A 23,792-nucleotide genomic window follows, 5' to 3' on the forward strand; every position below is an offset into this window, starting at 1 on the left:
AATATTCAATAATATAATTGTGTATTTTATACAGCACTTTTTTTCTAAGATACTTCAATCGGGTACTCATTATCACACACACTAACTCCCAATGAGTTACCCAGCAATTCAATGCCATTTAATAAAGGAGAAAACTATATTGAGGGTGAAATGGTTTATAATATTATTCATTATCATACTTATTGCTATAATGTCAGTAAAGAGGAAATAGGTCAAGATTATGTCTTTTGATTCCCTTTATCAATGTTCTTTATCTAAAAGAACATTACCCCAGAAACTATGATCTAATTGATTTGTGAGATACTTCTTAGCTTCTATTTCTGAACCTAAGTTTTCTTACTTGTTATCATTAAAAATTTCTCCATCAGCACCAAATGCAATATCTAGGGGAGGTTCCAAAGTCTGCATTGCAAATGCAATACAACATATCTCCTTGATGAAGCTGCTGATAATGATAAAGTCAACTTCAGGTGGAAAAGAAATCTTGGGGTTCACATTCATGGCGCGAATCACATCCTGAAAATAAAAAAGACTTTATTCTCATCATTTACTCTTGACTGGAAATTATGATCTCCTGAAACTTTAACATATGTGGGAGATAAGAAAAATGAACTTGACTGGGCCATAGTGAAAAGAAAAAGAAAATGTATTTAGAAAAAGAATGGATATTGTACATTTAACTACTACCTACTCATGTAGCAAAGAACAAAGAAGGAAGGACAGTGATAGACACAGATCATGTAATGATAAATGGAGAATACAGCTGAGTGATTTTTTTTCTTAGCATTACCTTTATTTTTGCCATCCTAGGCAAGTACAAGATTTGCCTATACTAGAGATCTTGTTTATAACTTATCTTAAGAATATGAACTATGGTCAACTTAGTCCTATAAAAACTTCCAAAGAAGGTAGAAATCAATAAATGCCTAGCAAACCTATAACTATAAGTAATATATGTGTCTTTGTGTGTGTGTGTATATATATATATATAGAGAGAGAGATTTATATATACATCTATGTTTATAAGCTTAACAAATAAAGTAGATGTTTAGTCCCTCCCTCTTCTATAACAGAAATGTTTTAAAAATTAGATTTATGATATAGATTATATCTAGTCAATGATATCATTAAGTATATTCATCATGTTAAAAATTTCCAATACTTACATTAATACTGCTTTGAACATCATATAAATCAAGATGACAAACTATGTAATCCATGACAATATCCTCAAGAGTTTCTGAACCAATACAAGTGGGTGTTAAAGTCTTCCTCACACGTATTTTGAAGTGTCTGAATGCCATCTTCGCTACATGGAAAGACTCCTACACATAAAAAAATACCATATATTTGTAAAGGGGATGATTAAGTAGGGGCTACAAAACAACCATAATCAAAACAAATAATTTGTTGGCTTTCTGTTCATCTAAACCGAGATGTTCAAAAGAAGTTTTGGTATGGGAAGAAATTTCAAGGGTTTCAACAAAGCCCCTATCCGTGAATCTAAAAGCATCCAATAAAAGGACTGAGATTTAGTGGATTTCAAGGCAGCTGACTGACTAATCTAAAGCTGATATTGTTTATCAATAATTGTAATATGGTGCATAGGAAGAGAGAAATAAATCATCTAGGTTATAGAAGCATCTACCTAATAAAGATAACTAATGTTGTGAACTCAGAGAAGCAACAAACTCATTATATAAAGATTATTGAAAAAAGATTAGAAAAGAAAGATTAGAAAATCATAGCATTCTAACATCAACTAGCTGAGTGTCTTTGGTCAAATCATTTGATCTTTCTGGGTTTTAGTTTCCTCATCTGTATAATGAATGGGTTGGACTAGATACTAGGTTTCTTAAGAACTAAAATTCTACAGAATTATACATAAAATATGTATATATATATATATATATATAAATACATATACACATAAATCATGGGAGGAAAAAAGAAAGAAGGAAGAATGGAGAGAGAGAGAGAGAGAGAGAGAGAGAGAGAGAGAGAAGGAAAGAAAATATTTCTTTGATAAGTTAATGATCTAGCTTTTCCTAACCCAATTAATTAATACCAAACTATATACAAACTCAGCAAAAACACCAGTATGTCATACCACTGTAGCAATATAGATGATCCTCTGCACTGTTTCCATCTTATCAATGTATCTCTTAAGCAAAGACTGTGCCTCCAGACGGGCTTGAGCATATGCATCACTGAATCGGGCCAGGAGATTAGCTTTGCGTGAGATAGTGCTCAGCCTGGTAGATAGAGGTACAATGGCCAACTCTTTCTGAACAGGGCTGGAAGATCTGCTGCAACGGGAAACAGGGCTAGGAGACCGGCTCCTGCAGCGTCTATATCAAAGAAGAAGCATTAAAAAAAAATCTGAGAACTCCTGGTAAACAACACATTGGTTCTTGGGTACCAGCTCCCACCCTTTCCACATTGACTCATTGATTTAGATATGGGAGGGACCTTAGAGGTCATTCTAGTCCAAAATACTTGTTTTAGAGATGAGAAAGCTGAGGACCAGAGAGAAGTGACTTGCCCACCATCACCCAGGTAGTTGAGGGTTCAGGTCCTCTGACTCTAGATCTAGTGCTTTTTCCTCTATACCACACTACTTCTTTACATTTAAAATTGTGAATAAGCATCCTCAGTCAGAAAATGTAATGAACTGCTCTCTTGGGGTAATCAGGAGCAGTCATACATGGTCACATGCCTACCTTCTGAAGGGTAGAACTTTTTAAGCCAAAGGAGCAATTTGTTTACATCCCTCAACATTAGAGGACTCCTTTAGAGCAAGACACTGAGTGGGTCTTCACATTGCCCCTCTTAATGTCAGTTCACTGAGAGCATCCACTGACCTCTTGACATAACCAAGTTTATCAGAGTCTAGCTAGCTTGGAAGAAATGGAATCAGAAATAGGTACATGTCTGTGTGGGGAAGAAATAGAACAGAAAATCTAGATAGTAAGGGACAAAGAAGATAATATGGAACCACTGTAGGGATGAGAGTATAGCCAGGAAAAAGGAGAAAGGCACTTGGGTGCATAGGGCCAGGAGAAAAATGGAGTTTGTAGAAAAATAAAGGTCCAAAGACAAACCCATCTTACTTGGCTTTCAAAATGCCTATTCATTTTATTTTACTTGAATTCAATGCAAAAAAATTTCTCAAATGCAATTATTTCATAGGACAATGCACTGAGGGAAACAAGAAGATAAATAACTAGTCCTTACTCTTAGCTGGGGAATATGGTGGTGGTGGAAGGAATGCTAGACTCAAAGTTAGAACACCTGATTGGAGTCCCAGTGGCTGTGAGAAAGTCACTTCCCCTCTCTGAGATCTGGTTTACTCATCTGTAAAATGGGGATGATAATAATATTTGTATTCCATCTTTCCACGGGGTTTTGTGAACCTTAAAGTGCTATATAAATAAGAGTTGTCATTATCATTACTAAGTGACATAAAACATGGAAAGTACTATACAATATAAAATGAGGGCAATAATGAAGTGCAAGTTTCTATGAAAGTTCTGTGAGGGAAATAGTTCAATTTTTATTTGGGAAAAATTGGGGTAGGCCTTGTAGAGTAGGTGTAGCATCTTAGAACAATCTTGAAGGGTAAGAAAAATTTCAAAAGGATGGAGAGAAGTGAGAGAGGGAAAGAAAAATCATTTTAGGTAGGAAAAAGCTATGAGCAAAGGCATGGGATAGGAAAACCTGAGATGTATTCATGATTCAGTGAGTATCATGTTTGTCTGGGATATGGAGGTCATGAATTGAAATTATATTTGATCCAGTTACAAAGACTGACTGAGAAATAGTCAAGGGCCTTGACTGCTAGATCAAGTTGTTAACAACTTTACGTTTCTAAATGTAGGATAAAAGAAATAACACAAAAACAGCATCAGGAAATTGCTCAGATCTAGAAGGGATAGGGTCGTAAAAGAAGGATGGTCAAAGGGCCGTACCTTTTATAGAGTAAGTCCCTAAGTCCCACAAAAAAGTCCCTCTATATTCCCCAAAGGCCTTTGGAAATGGGAACACATCATGCAAAGGCCTCCTTACATATGAGTTCAAATTTTCAAGCTTCGCTTCAAGTCATGAATTTTTCCAAAGTATAATTTTCTGACTCATTCTTGTAGATTCAATTCCATTCCTCATCTATGATTTTGTGACTATAACTTCCTAGGATTCTCAAACATATAAAATATATTTTCCCAAGTAGAAAGAAACTGATATTCACACTTTTTGTTTTTACATACAATCCATTGTAATGCCATGGGTCTCCCTAACACCCCCTGATCTGTGGTGCCTGCAAGGCCTAGGAATAGTACAAATGCAATAGTGTAAGAATCAAGCACTGATCTGGTGCTCCTCTACCCTTCTATTAGAAATTTTTTTTTTGCATTGAATTCAAGATAATCTTTTATTGTCAGTTGTTTGAGTTACATAGTATTATAATGTTATAAAGACATAATTTTGTTTATGGTTCTACCCACAGTCATCATTTTTTCCCCTTTAGCACCAATTCAAATAAAATGTGGTAACAAGATATTTTATTGACATAATGATAACAAATTTACAAAAAAAGTGTTTTTTAATTTGCGAAGCACTTTGCTTCCAATAACCCTGTGATAAAGGTAATATTATTATCCCCATTTAATAGAATCTGGGACTCAGGGAGGTTGTGAATTGCCCAAGGTCACATGACAAGTAAATGGAAGAATCAAAATTCAAATCCAACATTAAAATTTCATTGCAAAATATTTTCTATAATGGGAGAATTTATAAGCATGGGTTAAGACTGGATCACAGGGGGCAGTTCAGTAGCACAGTGGATAGAGCACCAACCTTGGAATCAGAAGGACCTGAGTTCAAATCAGATCTCAGACACTTAATAATTTCCTAGCTGTGTGACCTTGGGCAAGTCACTTGACCCCACTGCCTAGCCAAAAAAAAAAAAGATTGGATCACAGACCTGCTCTGGAGAATAGATTTTTCCGCAGACAGGACTGCTATCTCATCCTTTAGAGTCCGAAGTTGCCGTTCATAGTCAGTTAGCAAGTCCAAACTGCGTTGACGGGATTCTTCCTGGGCTTGAAGAGACTTAAGCCTTAACCACAAAGGGAAAAAAAAAAAAATCGATGAGTAATAAACATGTATGCTTAGCAATGGAAGTAACTCCACTTAATGAATAATAATAGTTCTATGAAAATGCAGATGATCAATTCGAAAGTTAAGAAATTCAAGGCAACCCAGGAGTCAGAGTACCATTCCAGGTCTATAACTCAGAGTGAATGGATTTTTTTTTTTCTAAAGAAGATACTCACCTAGGTGTCTGGTGTCATGTCAGAACAGTGTAAGGTTTTAAAGAGTAAAGAATATTGTATATTTTAGCTATTCTGCTATAGGTTAAACCAGCCTTCACTGAATACTACCATGAAAGATTATGCCTCCAGAAACTTATGAATGCTTATGAAAATCCGTGTAAAAGAGATCAAAGTGGAAAGGAGAATTTGGGTTTTACCCCTGAATGGATTTTAATCATATGTCTATTATGCATAAACTTCTAACTATTGAAGATCATATAATTTCTCAACCGAGTTCTTCCTTATCTGGAAAAATACCTTGAAGAACTTTTAGAAGTCACTACAATATAAAACTAACAACACAAGAAGGGATGAAAATTATCAACACTTAATTGTTTAGGCATTAAAACCAGAAAAGTAAGATCAGGCAGTGTATGAGAATTACTGAAGAAAGCATCCCTGTGGTAGAGAGGAAGACTGGAATTGTCAATGAAGCAAGATGGAGAGTTTTTAATGTAAATCACTGGAGGAAGTTTCTACATCATCAGTTCTCTTCGCCAGTGAAATCATTTACCCAGATTAAAATTTTTTTAATTTTTTATTGATGACTAAAACTGCAATACCTCAAGCTCAGGAATAGAAGAAAAAGGGGAAAAAAGCTACTTTGCTTGATACACAACCACCTGATTAAACATTATTACTTTTTTTAAAGGTTACTACTCATCTATTATTTGCTTAGAAAGAATGAATGACCATTATTCTACATGTCAAGAAAATAATTAAAAAACAGGAATAGATACTTTAAGAATCGGCAAGGCAAAGATTAAGAAGCAAGCCACCACCAAATGCAACTAAGGTAGATTTTTCTTACTGCTTCCTTAGATGAATTATTTCATCTTCTGAAGCCAAAAGGGCTGTAGCTGATTTGGTCTTGGTGTCTTCAAGATCCATCTCAGTTTCTACCAGACTGTAAGAGAAATCAGTAACTAAGGACAGATTTTCAAATTAAGCATGAGTTCTTCCAGAAAATCATTGACTCAGGAAATCAAAAAGCCCAGGTGTTTTTAGATATCTGCATTCACCATAAAAAATATCTCAGAAGGTTTCTATGCAAACACAAACTAACATTCTTTAGTAAACAAAAGCTACTACATTAGAACATTCCTGAGTTTCCATTTCCCCCAAATACTATATATAGTAATTTGTACAAAAAATATAGTACACATAAGATTACATTTGTCCAATCCTTTTATCCATCTTGCCCCTCTAATTGTTTCAATTGTTCATTTCCTAACCAATGTATTCCTAACTTCAAAATATTCATCATATATCAGTTTACTAATCCCTAGGTCTTTTCTAGTATGGCAACACTTCTTTGCTTCACCTATGTCTACTATAACTTCCTAGACTTCTTAAACATTAAAACTATGTGTTTCCTGATGGTTTCAATAATGGTCCCTGCCTTACAGTAGATAGAACTCTTTTGTATCAGCAAGACATTATTTTCTGGCTCTCTCACTGACCTTTTCAGTCTACTTCTTGGGTTCTCTGTTTCTATCTGGTACCAGAGAAGGACACAATTTCTTTTTCCTCTCCTCATTTCCCCCACTTCTCTTTCTTCCTTCATAAAAACTATTCTTTATCCTTATATATAATTACAAAGATTTTCTACAGAGTATTATAAGGGGAAATTAATGTAAAGTATTCCTCCAATCTTTTTTCATAGTATATAGAGGACTCTGGCTTTTCAAATGCTATTCGAGTTGAATGCACACCCTGGTGATGAAATGCTGTCTGAGGACCAGGCCTGCTGAGTCTAGTTGCTTTGCTTATCAGATTGACATCAGATTGACTTCAGATTGATGAGTTTTTCATCCACAATTAACTCTTGAAGATCATATACTAAATTACTTAAGGCTAACAGTCTGCATCATTGGCAGCAGAACACATATGATTGCACAGATCCTTGAAGTACTGAAGTACTATAAGAGGAAAATACAAAGTGGGTATAATATAAAATAAAAATGATAATCCTTATAAGTAGAAAAGGTTCTTATGAATAAATTTTCTTCCTATATATCAACTATGGGGAATTAGGGCTACTTTTTCTTAGGTTTCCCCTCCTTCCTACTTATTAATCAGCAGGATCAATCTTGATTTACCTCTTTTGATGCTAGCTCTACTAATCTTTGTGACAGTTCCATTGCCCTCCATTCAATTTGCAAAACTGTTGATGTCTTGACTTTTCAATAGACTGGTTAAGAACAGAAGTCAGATTGCAAGGAGTTAAGGAATGAGTAGCTGAAGAAAATCAAGGTAGTAAGGGTAGACTACTTTTCCTAGCTATGTACAAAGACTACTTTTCTTAGCTATGAACAAAGAGAAAATGTCACCTTGAGGGAATTATGAGAAATGTCATTTTTAAGGAAAATGGAGATATGAGAAAGTTTGTAGATGAAGAGGAAGCAACCAGTAAAGAGAAAGATATTGAAGAATGATGAGAGAAATATAAAATAATTGCTGGAACAAAATCCTAGAAAAGATGGGAGAAGATGAAATTGAAGGCAAACAGGGAGAGATTAAATTTTGTAAGGAAAAGGAGTAACCTATTCTCTAAGATAAAAGGGGGGAGAAGAGAGAATATATAGCTTTAATAATAATCTCTAATACATATATCCATGTGTATGTATTTATATGAAAATTAATACATATATACACATGTGTGTAAATATGTATACATGTTTGTGTGTGCACATATACACGTTTGTGTATTTATCTATGGGTCACCTGTATAAATTGATAGTTAAAGCCATGGGAGCTGATGAGATTACCAAGAAAGGAAATGTAGAGAACCCAGGAAGGCCTTGGGGATGGGGGAGTCTCCAGGTGATACGGATGATGAGCTAGCAAAGGAGAATGAACAGTAATCAGACATGTAAGAGATGATTCAAAAGGGGATCTCCAAGAGAACATTCAGAAGAAAGTACTCAAAAATGTCAAATGCAACAGACAGGTCAATGATAACTGAGAAAATTTCATCAGATTTGACAATTATGGAATCACTGATAACTTGAGAGAAATCAGTTTCAGTAAGTGAAGTCGACAAACAGATTGCAAAGAAGAAATTTAGGAGAGGAAATAGAAGTAGCAAAGTACAGACAGATTTTTCAAGGATTTTGGCCAAGAAAGGGAAGAGAATTAAAGTACAATCACTTGAAATGGATAGTAGGATCTAATGAATGTTTTAAGGATGGGGAAAATATGAGAATGTTTGAAGGTGGTAGAGAAGGAACTAGAAGATGGGGAAATGTTAAAGAATCAAGAGAGTAAGGAAGATGAAGAATATAATCTACTCAAGGTGAAAGAAGATGGGATTAGGCATACATTTTGAGGGACCTTTGAAAGAAGAAAGGTCATATCTTTGTCAGCTACTAAGGAAAAGGAGAATAGTGATGGGAACTAAGATTGGGAACTGAAACAGTAGTGGGAATTGATTGAACCATACTGACTCCATCTTGTGATTCAATTCTGGATCTGGATCAATTCCCTTTCTTTTCAATTGTAGGTCTAATTCAGTTTCTGTCTTGTGAGAAAACTTTATTCAATTGGACTACTCTGCAGATTACTCAGAAACCCTTAACTAAGGACTGAGGGTTGTTGACCAGATATCTAGGTTCTGAAGCCTTATAGTAAGAGTTTTCTCATAACTGTACATTTCAAGCAACTCATATATCTTATCTGAAAACTGACGCTGTACTGGTCAATCAGTTATTGTTTCCAAGTACTTTTGATTGATCACAGTCCCTTGGGGGGGAGGGGATGGGACACTTTCTGATTTCAGGGAAATGTACCTGTTTTATTCTCTCCTACCAATTTGGAAAATCCCTAATTTTTTCTCCATTTAGAAATCGGATTACCTAATTTTGCATTCTTGTTTATTTTCTCCTTTAGTTAATTGGTCTTGATTAATTGCTTTTAATGATAACATTCTGTCATCTTTCTATCTGCTAAAGCTGAGGAAGGTGACTGGTCCTGACTTGTTAGGCAATTAGAAGGTATTGCTTAATAAACTGACATACTCAGAAGCTTGAACCTTTGTTTCCCATTTCATTGTTTACCTGTCACAGTTGCAAATGATGTCAAAATGTTTTGAGAATTTTTAAGAGTCAAGAGAAGTGACCAGCATTGGATATGGTAGGAGGGATGCCCTATCCTCAGAGAAAAGTTCTTGCTCTCTCTTGCTTCAATTTCTTTGCTCTTCTCTTTAGTATGCCAGAAGTCAATTCTCCTAATAAAATTATCTCCATTGATTCTACTCTCTGGGATAAGAGATTGTCTCTGTTTCACCCATACCCTATGCTGGTATCAGACCCAGTCATCCCAGGATCCTAAAACTACATCCTCCACTCTTTCTCCTCCTAAGTGCTCCTCTTCCTTCCACATTGCTCCAAAGTTGGCTTTTGTTTTCTGATCTTCTTTCTAGTTCAAAGCTTTATGGCTTCTAGTATAGTCTCTGGTACTTGAAGGTGCTGCCTGCTTGCTTGATTAATTGAGTAGATCTATCGCTCATTAATAAAGTCAAAGTTGCAGACCTAATTTGCAGCAGAGGTTAAGTATTTTAAAGAAGTTATTTTTTAAAATTCTAATTTGACTTTTTAAGTAATATTCTAATATATTTTTAAAATTTATATTAGGGTACCATGTTCTTTTTATCAAAAGCTAACTAGTTAAAAAGTATTTCATATTCTTATCATTATAAATAACAAAGATATCAAAAAAATTTTGTTATACAGTGTAATAATAACTTTTATTTTATGTAATATAAAATGTGATATAAAAATAAATAATAATTTTTGTTTTATTATAATTTTCATATCTTTCTCATTAAATTATAAACACTTCAAGGCTAAGTTCTGTCACTATTTCTTTTTTCTCTTTTCATAGTATTTTACAAGTATTTGTTAGATTTAGGTTGATGCTACTGAAGTAATTATTTTAGGATACTTTTTTTAAAACTGTACACTCCTAAATTTTTGACTTTTTTCCAAGGATTTGGATTCAATCTCCACTTGGTCAGAGTTGCTAGATAAATGCATCATGATGCCTTTTCTTTCTTCCTTTTGCTCTCTCTTCCCCTTCCTGATATATCTCACCTCTACCCTTCAGTTGTGTTTGTAATTTTTCAATCCCAAGCACTCTTGAATTTCATAAGATAGTCTTTCTCCTACCCTCTTTTATTAAGCCAGTTCAGTGGAAAGAAGCATACCAGAAGGGGATAATATTTTTCATTGGTGTCCTACAGTTTGGGGAGTTATCATATTTTAAGAAATATTGCATGACTCTAAACCTCAAAGTCATCATCTCCCCAAAACTTTAACTTTATTAATTATCTACAAAGATTCCATGACCATATTAACTATGGGTCAAAATCTTCATTTCAAGGTTAAAAACAAAAATTTTAATGTAATTTAATGAAAAAAACCTTTCTCTTAAAAAAGACAACTCATTTTCCTCTTACTCTTGTTGAACCATGTTGAGTTGTACACGAGTTGAATTCAATTCTGAATCTAACTGTTGTATCTCCCGTTCCCGAGAAGCAGAAAGTTCTCGTAGCTGTCTGTCCTTTTCAAGTGACTCCTTCAATAAAAAAATTTTAAAAACTGTTTGAAAACCTATTAGATAACTTCAGAAGATCATGCATAGAGCACATTTTTCTGAACAATATAATAAAATGAATGCCATAAAAATCTCTACAATTTAGGGTAAAAAAAGTTTCTAAGTCTTTACTTTCCCAGACACAAAAACAAGCTGTAACAGTCATTACCACTATCACAACCCATTTATATATTATGCTTTAAGAAATTTACAAGTAGCCCATTAAAACCCTATAAAGTAGGTATGGAAATAATAGTCAGAGAAGTTAAGAGCTCAGACCATTTTTAAATAATTAATGAGACTAAGGATCCAAACCCAGATTTCCAAACACTAATTATAACCCTCTTTTCCACAGTGACAACCAAACTGCCTCTCCTTCAGAAGAGTAAATTATCTTCTTCCCACCCTGTTCTACAGCTGTGCAAAAACTAGCATTTTCTCACTCTCCTGGGTCACTGAAAGGAAAATACCTTTATATGCTGGGAAATTTTTCAATAGGCTTTAATTTTTAGCACATGAGTTCCTTTTTCCTTTTTAAATTTTATTTATTTAAGGCAATGAGATTAAGTGACTTGCCCAAGGTCACACAGCTAGGCAACTATTAAGTGACAGAGGCCACATTTGAACTCAGGTGCTCCTGACTCCAGGGCTGGTGCTCTATCCACTGCACCACCTAGCCACCCCTACATGAGTTCTTGTAGAACTATTTATTATGCTTGTTTGCCAAGTAGATCTTAACCCTCTTGAGAATGGAAACTGTACAACAATCAATTCAACAAGCACTTATTAAACAGAATGGTAAGTATTGTGCTAACCTTTGACAGAACCTATCAGAATATTTCACTTATAAGTACTCAAAAAATGTTTGAAAATGGTAAAAATTGGGGGATATCTTTTATATATACTACCTGCAAAAGGCTTATGGTGTTGTCATTCGGTTTTGCTAAAGAAGAATTGGAGAAGCAAGTCCCTAACCAAGGGAGGAATCGAGTTTTGATTGTTTCCACACCAGCATAATGTCCACCTAAGGAGAATAAACAAGCCAAGATGTGACAAATGGCAGACATGGACATGCATTTTCATCTAATATTTGAAAATCGTGGATGGAGGAAAATGAGACTAGATGCATGACATATCTATATCTATATCTATATCTATATCTATATCTATATATACATATACATATACATATAATATATATATAGATAGATAGATATATGTATATACAGGATAGAACTCTTTCTCACCTTCTTGTGCTGTTAGACTGAGGATTCCGAAGAGCTGTCCCTGTATCCTAGAATTCAGTTCAATTATTTCACAGCAACAATTCAAGTTTTGATCACATGAGTTCATCTGCAAAGTCAAGTCATCAAAGATAAATATAGTCTGCTATTTTGAAAACCATTCCAGGCCAAAAAAATTATCTCATTTTACACAAGAGATGTCAGAAAAAATAGTGCACTCAATAAATGTGTATAAATGAATCCTACTTAAATGCTTTCAGGGGCAGCTTCCTAGCTAATGGAACCTTGCAGAAAATCCTTTTGTAAAGTGGAGAATTCTTTTACAAATATAATCATTCCACAAATGATGTTTTGCTAGTTCACATATTTTTCATATGCTACTATAGTATCAAACAGGACATAGTTTAATCTTTATCAAGAACTTCTCATAGAGAATACAATCTTACACTTTGAGAAATGAGCAACTGTGATTTCAAAGGATTAATGATAAAGCAGGCCATCCATGTCTTAAGAGGGACATGATACACAGTGTAGATGGAGATTTATTTTTTGGACCTAGTCCACAAGCAAATTTATCTTAATGCTTTTCCTTTCATGTTTCTCTAAGCCAATTCTTTATCCTTCTTACCTCTTAATACTATCATTTCTGGTTAATCCTTTTTCCTCATCTTTTCACTATGTTCCATACTAGTTGCACAAGATACAAGAATACAAAAAGGATCTGTGATTCTTGCCCATGTATGAAAGTCCTGTTGTAAGAACATGATAAGATAAATTTGCTTGTATTTTACTTTAAGATCATGCTAACCTAAAAATTAATATGAGGGAAAGAAAAATTAAAATCATAGGAATCACTAGTGACTCTGGGGGGAAAGGCTATAAGTTAAACTGATAGCTATTCTCCAGAAAAAAATGCACCTGAAAAATCACCCAAAAGACGATGGAGAAGTAGGTATGAGCAGGTCGCAAGAAATAATGAAGATGGAGCGGCTAGGTGGCGCAGTGGATAGAGCACCAGCCCTGGAGTCAGGAGTACTTGAGTTCAAATCCGGCCTCAGACACTTAATAATTACCTAGTTGTGTGGCCACTTAACCCCATTGCCTTGTAAAAACTAAAAAAAAAAAAAATGATGAAGAAGTCATATAAAAGATATCATCAGACATAGATATAAAGGAGAAAAAAAGATGGGCCAGTCATAGAGCAAAGAACAAGCAGTGGACAGCCTGTGTGCTTCACTGTCATTCACAAATATGAAAAGAAGAGATGAATAAGGTCAATAGCATGGTTAATGATCTGTGCTTGGTTTATGGGAGAACCTGAATCAAGTTGAACTGGGTAGACAGACAGATGAACTACAATTTACATTTGGAAAGAATATCCCTCTTTATTGAGCTCCCCAGATCCATTAAAGAACTAAAACATTGTAAGTCCACAAAAGTTAGCACCCAGCACCTTTAAAGAATTAGTCAAAGTTTATACCAATTAAATATTAAAGTTATATTAGTATGACTTAGATTTGTGAAGAAGATAAATTAAGGAAATTCCTTGCTCAACTTGATGAAATTACAAGGATTCTGCTTAGGACATTGAGTATACCTTCCTATTGGAGAAGTGGGGATCCCTATCAAAACTTCTTGATTGGATGGAAGGAACATTTATTGGAAATATCTATTAATATCTAATAGAAGATGAATGATTAAGGCTCAGACATCTGGAATAACTTTGAGAAAAATGGACCCCAGTTCTCCAAGAATTCAAAAATTTTTCCAGGAACCTGAATTTAACAAACTCCCTCCATTTAGCTACATACTTCCCATTTCCTAGGGTCCTTATGTGTTTGACAGTATGAACAACTACAATATATCCCTGTCACTACCATTCCCATTGCCTCTCCATATCTGGCACTTGGGGTTCAAAAACTTCAGATATAGGAAGTTTACTTCCTATACTTATACTACTCCCCCACTGAGCCAGCTCCTATTAGCTATGGTCTAGGGACTGAGGTGGGAAATGATCAGACCCCAATTGGCTATACCAATGCCCAAAATGAGCCCATTTCCCCAAGTCTGCTCTTAAGATTTCAACTAGGAGGAAAAGAAATAAAAAAAAAACTGACTATGCTATGAAATTTCCTTTTATAGTTCCAGAATAAAGGGAAGGGTACAACCCACAATGATCTGAGCCAATCAAATAATTCTCCAAGACTGTGACTCCTCATAGATAGATGCAGTCAAAAATCTCCAGACATTCACTCATTCACTTCTATATCATCAGAATCGATGAGGTAAGCTTCTAGATCGTGTACAATCTTGTATACAATGTGTATAAATTAGTGTATAAAAAATGACTACAAAAGCTTAGAAAATACAGAAAAAAATTTAAAGAAAGTTTGGAAAACGAGAGTGTCACCTGTACTGTAGTATGGGGGGGACAGGGAGCGAGGAACCAAAAACAGCAACATCTACTACTGAGAATTTGAAATCTAGTATACCAGGGTTCTCCTGCCACTTTCTATCACTTACAATGTGACCATGGACAAGTCTCTCAAACTATGTTTCAATTTCCTCATATGTAGAATGAATTTGACTAGAGTACTCTGATATCAACTGTGATATTCTATGATGCTTTTAAAATTTTAAATTTTAAAATTAATTAGCCTCCACACTCATCCTCTACTGGTATTAATAGATATACCTTCCATCTATTCAATGAGGCTGTTAATTGTGTGGAGGGAAAAAGGGAATCTTCCTTCAGAGACTTCTGTGGAACTTAGATTCCAAAAGTACATCAAATAAGATGGAAGAGTAAGATAAGGTAATGGAGTAAAGAAGCTGGAAGCAAATGGAGAATGAATACAAAACATATAAGGAAAAAAAAATTTATGGTTCAGGAAAAATGAAAGGCATTGTGATACAATGGAAAAAGAGCTGGCCTCAAGACCAAGAAGAGATGGATTCAAGTCCTTCTAATACATATTGACTGTGTGACTCTATATAAATCAGATAACCACTAAGTATTCTAGGCAATTTCCTAAGAACAAAATTTTCAGAGATAATGCCAACCTACATTGATAGAAGAAATTTCCTTGCTTTTGAGTTTCTGTAATCAATGAAATTCATACTTCTAAGTCACTAGACCTATCCTTATTAGTGTATTTTTATGAGCCTTGAGCAAAAAGAAAAAAAAAGATTCCTTCATTTGAAGACCCCTATAGAAGTCAAATAAGTTCAAGGCTCATAAAGAAAAACACACTAGCAACCCCTTTCTCTGAAGCACTAAGTGCCTTCCCTCACCACCAAGCCCAGCCTTCAAGGGCGCCTCACATAGAAATTGTTCCTTAAATCAGATATTCTTCATGAAGTTTCCCTAAATCAGTTCCATGTACTGTTAGATATGACTTCTGAAGATAAGTGTCTCCTAATCAACTCCAGTGACCTGGTGGAGTAAAGGGAATCTCAACATTTAGGGCTCAAGAACCACAGTAGAAAGTAGAGAGTGTGTATTCAACAGGATTATCCATATGAACATGAGATAATTGAGTGTATGTGATCTAGACCTGCTAATTTGAGAGTTGGCTGGAGTGAGCAAGCCAACCTAGAGTGTATAAAGTGTGATTTCCAAGAGATATTACATCAGAGTCATATCTTACATAAAATTAAGTAATTTAACCACAATCACATGCTAAGTTATTGGTAGAACTGAGGACTGAAACTTAGGTTTCCTCCTTCTATGTCTTATTATTATTATTATTATTATTAATTATTATTACAGTCACTTAGCCTTCACTTTGCTCCATACTAAGGCTGACTTCCATCTGTGGGTCAACACTATTCCTTACTAGAAATCCATTCAATTTTGTCCCCTTTATTTTCTTCTATACCTTAACTTCTGTTCCTTAAACTTAAGAAGTCATCTCTACTATCTGCTCTTTCCATCTTTTTTTTCTCTAGGCTTCTGTGAAAATCAATTTACTATAAATTACTATAAAATCAATTTACTATAAATTAATAGTCTCTAATTTTTTATTCAGCAATCCTTTTCACAATTTCTCCTTGATTCTGTATCAAGTTGTTTACAACTGTTGTTCCAAAATTCTTCATTACTCAAATCCCCCACCTCTACCTCTAGCCCTTATCTCCTTCCTACAGGTGACTTTGCTTCCTATTTTTCCAGAAATAATCAAGAACATATTTCCATCTTCTCCATCTCAAAATATCTTTGTATCTTCTCTTATTGCATTCTTCCATCATTTCTCAAGAGAAATAGTGTCTTTCTTCCTTTCAAAAATAGGTAATATTACACACACACACACACACACACACACACACAGAGTATCTAATCCTATTATTTCCAAAATCCTCTGATTCTTCATCTAGTCTCTCTCTTCCATCACCAATAGTTCCTTCCCACCTGAAATACTTTTATGATGTATACATTACCATGACCATAAAATTTCGTCACTTGGTTCTATCAACTGCTCTGTCAACTGTACCTCCCAGCTGCCCCTTCATCACTTGCTATCTCTCTCCAAGCTTACCCAACCTATTCCTTGGAGAGAAAAGGTTTCTACTGAGTTTAATAGTATCTGTGTCCTATAGAGCCACTCTGCTGGCTTAATTTTTGAGAAACCAAGGTTAACTCCAGATGATAATGAGTCATCAGTATTATCTCCTCTCTATCTTAAAAAAAAAGTATTCTCTCAATTCTTCCATCTTTAAAGGCACTATGTTGTTTCCTTTATCTCTCAGTCAGATTTCTTCAGTGTAGTAGATCACAGTCACCTCCTCTGTTTTCTCACAATTCACTCTCTCCTTGACCCTTTACAATATAACTTTTACTAATTGAATTGCTCTTAAACCAAAGACATCAATAACATCTTATCAAATAGAAAGATCTTCTCTGGATCATCTTTTGCCCTGGTCATGCTGTAATATTTAATTATACTGATCCCCCCACATACATTTCTTGGATACTATGACATTATGTTATGCTAATTTCCCTCCCTCTGTTTCCTTGATTAGACTCTTCTTTCCATTGTTCTAAATCATTCAACCAATGATTATTTGTTGACATTTATTTATGTGCCAGGCCCTCTCCTAAGCACAGGGGATACAAAAAGAGGTGAAGTCACTGTTCTCAAGGAGTTTACAATCTAATGGAGAAGATAGTGTGAAAATAAATATGTAGAAAGCAAGTTATACAGGACAAATAAGACAGAATTAATCTAGGGGAGGCAGTACAATTAAGAGGATTGGAAAAACTTTCAGCAAAAGATTGGATTTAACTTGAGACTTAAAGGAAATCTGGGAGAGGTCAATTGACAGAGCAGAGGAAGGAGGGATGCAGTCAGAGAAAACGTCCAGGGTCAAGAGATGGAGCATCCTGTTTCTGAAACAGCCAGGAAGCTCCATAGGACTGGAGCAGAGAGTACATGTTGTGGAGTAAAATGTAAGAAGACTAGGAAGTTAGGAGGGAGCTTAGTTATTAAAGGTTTTGAATGCCAAACAAAGCATTTTGTATTTGATTCTGGTGGAAAGGGAAAGCACTGGAGTTTGTTGAACAAGCTAGTAACATAAAAGGACCTGAACTTTAGGAACAGCATTTAAGTGACTGAATGGAGGATAGTTTGGAGTGGAGATTAACTAGAGGCAGGCCAACTTCCAGTAGACTATTACAGGAGTCTGGGATGTGAAGCTTGTTCTAGAATGCTGACAGCATCAGAGGAGAAATGGGGTTATATAGGAGAGATGTGGCAAAAGTGACATCAATTAATGGGGAAATCAACAAGACTTGACTACAGATTGGATTTGGGGGTGAAAGATAGTGACGTGACCAGGATGATTGATGCCTAAGCTGCTATCCTAGTGGACTGATTTTCATAGAAGCCTAGAGAAAAAAATATGGAAAAAGCATATAGTAGAGATGACAGACTAAGGAAGGTAAGAGGGAGACAGGGACGATAACGAATTCCATTTTGGGCATATTTAGTTTAAAATGTCTATTGAATATCCAGTTTGAGATACTGAAAGTCAGTTGGAAGTGCAAAATTAGAGGTCAGCTGAGAGTCTGGTGTAGGATATAAACGTTTGAAAAATCATCATCATAAAGATGACAATTAAATCCATAGGAGTTGATGAGATCACCAAGTGAAATAATATAACAGAGAAAAAGAAGAAACCCTAGGATAGAATTCTGAGGGACACCCCCACTCTCAAGAGAACCACCATTTTCCCAGCCTCATCAACTCAAAAAGCATATCTTCAATTCAATCCAACAAACATTCATTAAGGAGTAACAACTGGTTGCAAGGTAATGTACTCTTATGGGGGCTTGTCATTCAAGATTTTAAAATCACTCCATTGCTTTCTCCTAGGGTGGGGTAGCAGGGGAGAAAACATGGCATGTTATGTAAATGAAGCTATATATTTATACTTAGTAACATACAGTACACACACACACACACACACATATATATATATATATGTATAAACAAGGTAGGGTATAATGGAAATAAAGTTCAGACAAAGTGTTCTAAAATAATCTGAGAAGGGAAAGATACTTTTAGCTGGGAGATTCAAGGGAAGTCTTCACAATGGAGTTGGCACTTAAGCTGAATTCTGAGGGGAGAGAAGGTTCTGAATGGCAGAGATAAGGAGAGCATGTGCTGGGATTTTTTTCCCATGAATTAATATTACCTGCAAAAAAATGTATATAAGTGGGACATAGAAGTTAAGAGTTCAAAGAATAGCTGGTACAGAATCTAATTTGGCTAATGGATGGATGGATGGATGGATAGATAGACTAGAATATGGAGTGCATGAAGGGAAGTTATGTGAAATTAGACTAGAAAAGTAGGTTGCAGGCAGACTGTAAGCAACCTTAAAATCTAAATTAAGAAATTTAATATTTATACTAAGGGTAGATAATAGGGAACCATTGATAGTTTTGAGTAGGGAAATGATATGATCATTGTGCTTTAGGAAGATTGTGAATTAGATTAGGTTAGAAATGGCTAGAGATAATATGAACAATTAGTTCTCAAAAGATTCATTGCAAAGCATTCTATTGCTGCTGTTTGTCCTTCATTCTCAAAAAGAACCATGACATAAGAGAGTTGATGCCATGATGTGCAATAAATTGGATTTAAGTGTGCTAAGTCACCAGCCTCATTTTATTCTCCAGAGCCATCTGGGAGCAGTGGCCAAATATGAAACATGAAGTGGAATGAAGTGGAAGATCTAAGCCTTTTTTAGCTAAGGTCTTTAACAGGTCTCACTTTGCAGAGGCAATGCCTGTTCAGTGATTAAGGCAAGTAAGAAAGAACTGAGGCAGAGAATGGTCTTTTTAACCTAGTCAAAAAAAAAAATCTGTGAGATTACCCTCAAAGATTGTGATCAAAACAAAAATGATTGCTATTTTTATTCACTGTAAGTCAATCAGGGTCTTGCATGAAAGAATGTTCCATTATCCCTAATAGTATAAACCAAATAATGCAAATCAAAACAACCCTGAAGTTCTACTTTGCAAATTGGTAAAGATAACAAAAAAATGGCAAGTCAATTTTAGAGAAGTTGTGGAATGATAGGCACCCTAAAACATTGGAGGAGCTAAGAAATGGTACAATCATTTTAGAAAGCAATTTGGAATTATTCAATTAAATTGACTAAAATGTCCACACATCTTTGTTTTTCCCCCCAGAATCTAATTTACTTATCTTTTTAAATTCAAACTTATGTTTATATTTGGTTCCAAATTCCCTACCTCCAACCCCTCCTCATCTATTGAGAAGGCGAGAATTATAATGCCCAGTATACATATAAAATCATGCAAAACTCATTTCTCAAAAGAGAAAAGAAGAAATGTACTTCAATCTGCACTTTGAGATCATCAATTTCATATCTGAAAATGGGTAGAATTTTTCAGCATGAGTCCTTGAGATTATGGCAGATCATTGTATTGGTCACAAATGATCAATTCAATTCCGTAGCAAGGTAACTGTTTTCTTCATTCTGCTCACTTCATTTTGCACCAATTCATAAAGTCTTCACAGTTTTTCTTGAAACCATCTCCTTCATCATTTTTTACAGCACAATAGTATTTATCACATTCATATAACATAACTTTTTTGACAAGTATGTGAATTAGATTAGATTAGAAATAGGTAGAGATGATATGAACAATTAGTTCTTAAAAGATGCATTGCAAAGCTTTCTATTACTGTTGTTTGTCCTTCCCCAATTAATGGGTATTCGCTGAGTTTATAATTCTTAGTTGCCACAAAAAGTGGCTAAAAATATTTTTATATGAATCTTTTTAATTTTTTTGATCTTTAATGCAAAGAAATAGTAGTGATATGCATATTTTGATATCTTTTATTGCTCTCCAGAATGTTTGGGCTAGTTCAGAGTTCCACCAACAGTGCAATAGTATACCTATTTTCCACATGTCCTCCAGCATTTGTAATTTTCTTTTTCTATTATCTTGGTCAGTCTGATGAGTATGACATGGTACTTCACAGGTGGTTTAACTTACATTTCTCTTATTAGTGATCTGAAGCATTTTTTCATGTGACTATTGACAGCTTTGATTTCTTTCTTTGAAAATTGCCTATTCATGTTTTTTGACTATCAATTTCTTATTTTTGTAAATTTGTTAACAGCTCTCTATACATTTAAGTATTGGGACTTTTATCAGAGAAACTTGCTACAGAATTTTTTTCCAGATTCCTGATTATAGGTTTTGTTTTAGGTTTTGTTTGTGTATCCATACCCTTAGAACCAAAGATTCAGTTACTGAGTTTTTACCCAAAGGAAAGCCATTAATAAAAAAAAAAATACTCATAAGACATAAGACACAAAAATATAACAGCAATTTTTGTGATAGCAAAGAATTGGAAACAAAATAGATGCTCAATAAATTGTGGTACATGAATCTAATGGAATAGTACTGAATGATTTTTTTTTTTAGGTTTTTTGTAAGGCAAACGGGGTTAAGTGGCTTGCCCAAGGCCACACAGCTAGGTAATTACTAAGTGTCTGAGACCGGATTTGAACCCAGGTACTCCTGACTCCAGGGCCAGTGCTTTATCCACTATGCCACCTAGCCGCCCCGTACTGAATGATTTTTTTTAAATGACAAATGTGATGAATATATATATATATAGAAGCATGAAAGGATCCCTATGAACTGATGCATGTGAAATAAGCTGGGCCAAGAAAATAATACATATATATATATATATATATATATATATATATATATATATATAGTAGCAGCAACAACATAAAGAAAAAGAAGAGACACATAGAAATCAAAAGTGAATGCAGCAAAATTAAAAGATCAAGTATAACTCAAATGAAGAGAAATGAGGACATCCCCAACTTACCCCTTCATGGAGATGTTGCACACTATGTGTTTTTCAGACTTTTTTCAGTGCATTGTTCAGTTATGATTTTTCTTTTTCTCTTATTTGGACTTTAAAACATACAATTTGTTATATGGAATGGCTCTCTTGGAAGGGAAAGTGGAGTAGCAAATAAAAGACAATTAAAAAAACTGATTTCTAAAAAGAAAAAAAAGAAATGAGAAGAAACTTAGAATTAAGGAAATCTATTAGGAAGTTATTAATGATGATGATGATGTTTGTCCTTCATTCTCAAAAAAGACCATGACATCAAGGAAGTGAAACAATGACATTTACATGAATTGGATTTGAGTGAGGAGGTTCTGTGTGAAGATATCAGCTTCACTTGCTCCTCCAGAACCATCTGAGTCCAGTGACCAGATGTGAAACAATCAGGATTAAGAGACTTGCCCAAAGTCATGTATCAAGTAAGTGTCAAATGTCTGAGATCTGATTTGAACTCATATCCTCTTTATTCTGGGGCTAGTGTTCTATTCTCTATGCCACCCAAACAAAAACGGTGGCAGCATAATTGAATAGAAGAGCATAAATGTAATTTACTGTGACCGTAGAATGGATAGGATTCTAGGAATTGACATGGGGAATGAGATAAAGGGAAGATTCAAAAATTACTCCACAAAGTATAGATTGTTTAAGTTGGTGGTGCCACTAACTAAAATAGGAAAAATGGAAGGAGGAGAGAATTTAAGGGTAAAATATCAAATCCAATCTAGAGCTAAAAAATAAATCTTCTAAAAGCATCTTTTAGTTAGTCCAGTCAGTAAAAAGCATTTATTTAAGGACTTAGTTTATATGTCAGTAAGTGCAAGAAATATATAAAGTATATATAAAAATATATAAAAAGGCAGCAACAGTCTATGACTTCCAAGAATCACATTCTAATTGGGGAGATAAATATGTAAATAACTAGGTTTATTTCATATATATATATATATACATATATATATATATATGTATATATATATATATATATATAGTAGATGGAAGACCATTAGAATGTAAACTCCTTGAGGACAAGGACTATCTTTTGCTGTTCTTTTAATCCCCTCACTTATCACAGTGCTTAACATTTTGTGTTCTTGTTCATTTTGTTGTGGCAAATTCTTCATGACCCCCCTGTGACCATAGCATAGTAGACCCCCTCCACGGAGTTTTCCTTAACAAAGATACTAGACTGGTTCATCATTTCCTTCTCCTGTAGAATACCTTTTGTCAGAACTCTCCACAATGATTTATCCATTTTGGGTAGCCCTGTTTGGCATAATTCATAGTTTCATTGAGCTGCAAAAGCCCTTCTACCACAGCAAGCAGTGATTTTGTCATATAGTAGATGCTTAATAAATGTTGTTGACTGAAGGCAATCTCAGAAGAGAAGGCAACTGGCAGCTGGAGGACTAGGAAAAGACAACTGAAGAAAGTAGAATTCGAGTTGATGCTTGAAAGAAGACAGGGCAGCTAGGTGGCGCAGTGGATAGAGCACCGGCCCTGAAGTCAAGAGGACCTGAGTTCAAATCCATCCTTAGGCCCTTAATAATTGCCTAGCTGTGTGACCTTAGGCAAATCCCTTAACCCTATTGCCTTGCAAAAAAGAAAAAAAAAAAAGACAGGTGGTGAATATGAGGAGCTAAAGCATTATGGAGGGAACAAGAGATAGGGAACTGTCATGTTACAGGGATCAGTGATTTTGGAACAAACAGTTCATGAAAAGTAGTGAAATGAGGAAAAAGTCTAAATAGGAAATAGTCCAGTTAGGAAGAATTTTAAAATACAAAATATGGAAGATTGATATTGAATTCTGAAGGTAATATAAGGGCTCTACTGGAGCTTATCTTCCCCTACAATATCCTTCTTCACTCTCATCTTGAATGGAGAGGTGACTCTTCTCCTGGCCAAAACTAACCCCTCAAAATGTGCCCCTTACCTCCCCATCCCCCCTTGATCTTTGCCTGTAGATTGAACCCATTGTCATCCCCTTTTTCAGTCTTATTTTTAATCTCTATTCCTTCCTTGTTGCCTGCAAATATACCTATCCCTTTTCCATTCTTTCAAAATAAACTCTTCTTCCCTCCTTAAAGTTATTGAGAAAGTGTAGATGCCTCTTCTACTCCTTTCTTTTCATCTTCTAAATTCTCTGTAATTTGACTTCTGTCCTAATT

General features: G+C 34.9%; 1 protein-coding gene across 11 annotated transcripts in view; it reads right to left on the reverse strand.

The window, feature by feature from the left end:
• Positions 1-23,792, reverse strand: part of SPATA18 (spermatogenesis associated 18) — a 107,895-nt gene that overhangs the window by 76,652 nt on the left and 7,451 nt on the right. For 10 of the 11 annotated variants that reach the window (XM_074229447.1, XM_074229448.1, XM_074229452.1 and 7 more), the window contains exons 2-9: positions 12,215-12,320; positions 11,876-11,991; positions 10,831-10,949; positions 6,184-6,279; positions 4,982-5,116; positions 2,111-2,351; positions 1,167-1,325; positions 341-516 (exon numbers count right to left, since the gene is read on the reverse strand). In XM_074229447.1, coding sequence (XP_074085548.1) covers positions 341-516; positions 1,167-1,325; positions 2,111-2,351; positions 4,982-5,116; positions 6,184-6,279; positions 10,831-10,949; positions 11,876-11,991; positions 12,215-12,320 — 1,148 coding nt within the window. The remainder of the gene's footprint in view (positions 1-340; positions 517-1,166; positions 1,326-2,110; positions 2,352-4,981; positions 5,117-6,183; positions 6,280-10,830; positions 10,950-11,875; positions 11,992-12,214; positions 12,321-23,792) is intronic. The other variant, XM_074229459.1, reaches the window with a different exon arrangement.

Source organism: Macrotis lagotis, chromosome 3 (genome assembly GCF_037893015.1).
Source record: "Macrotis lagotis isolate mMagLag1 chromosome 3, bilby.v1.9.chrom.fasta, whole genome shotgun sequence".
Lineage (NCBI taxonomy): Eukaryota > Metazoa > Chordata > Mammalia > Peramelemorphia > Peramelidae > Macrotis > Macrotis lagotis.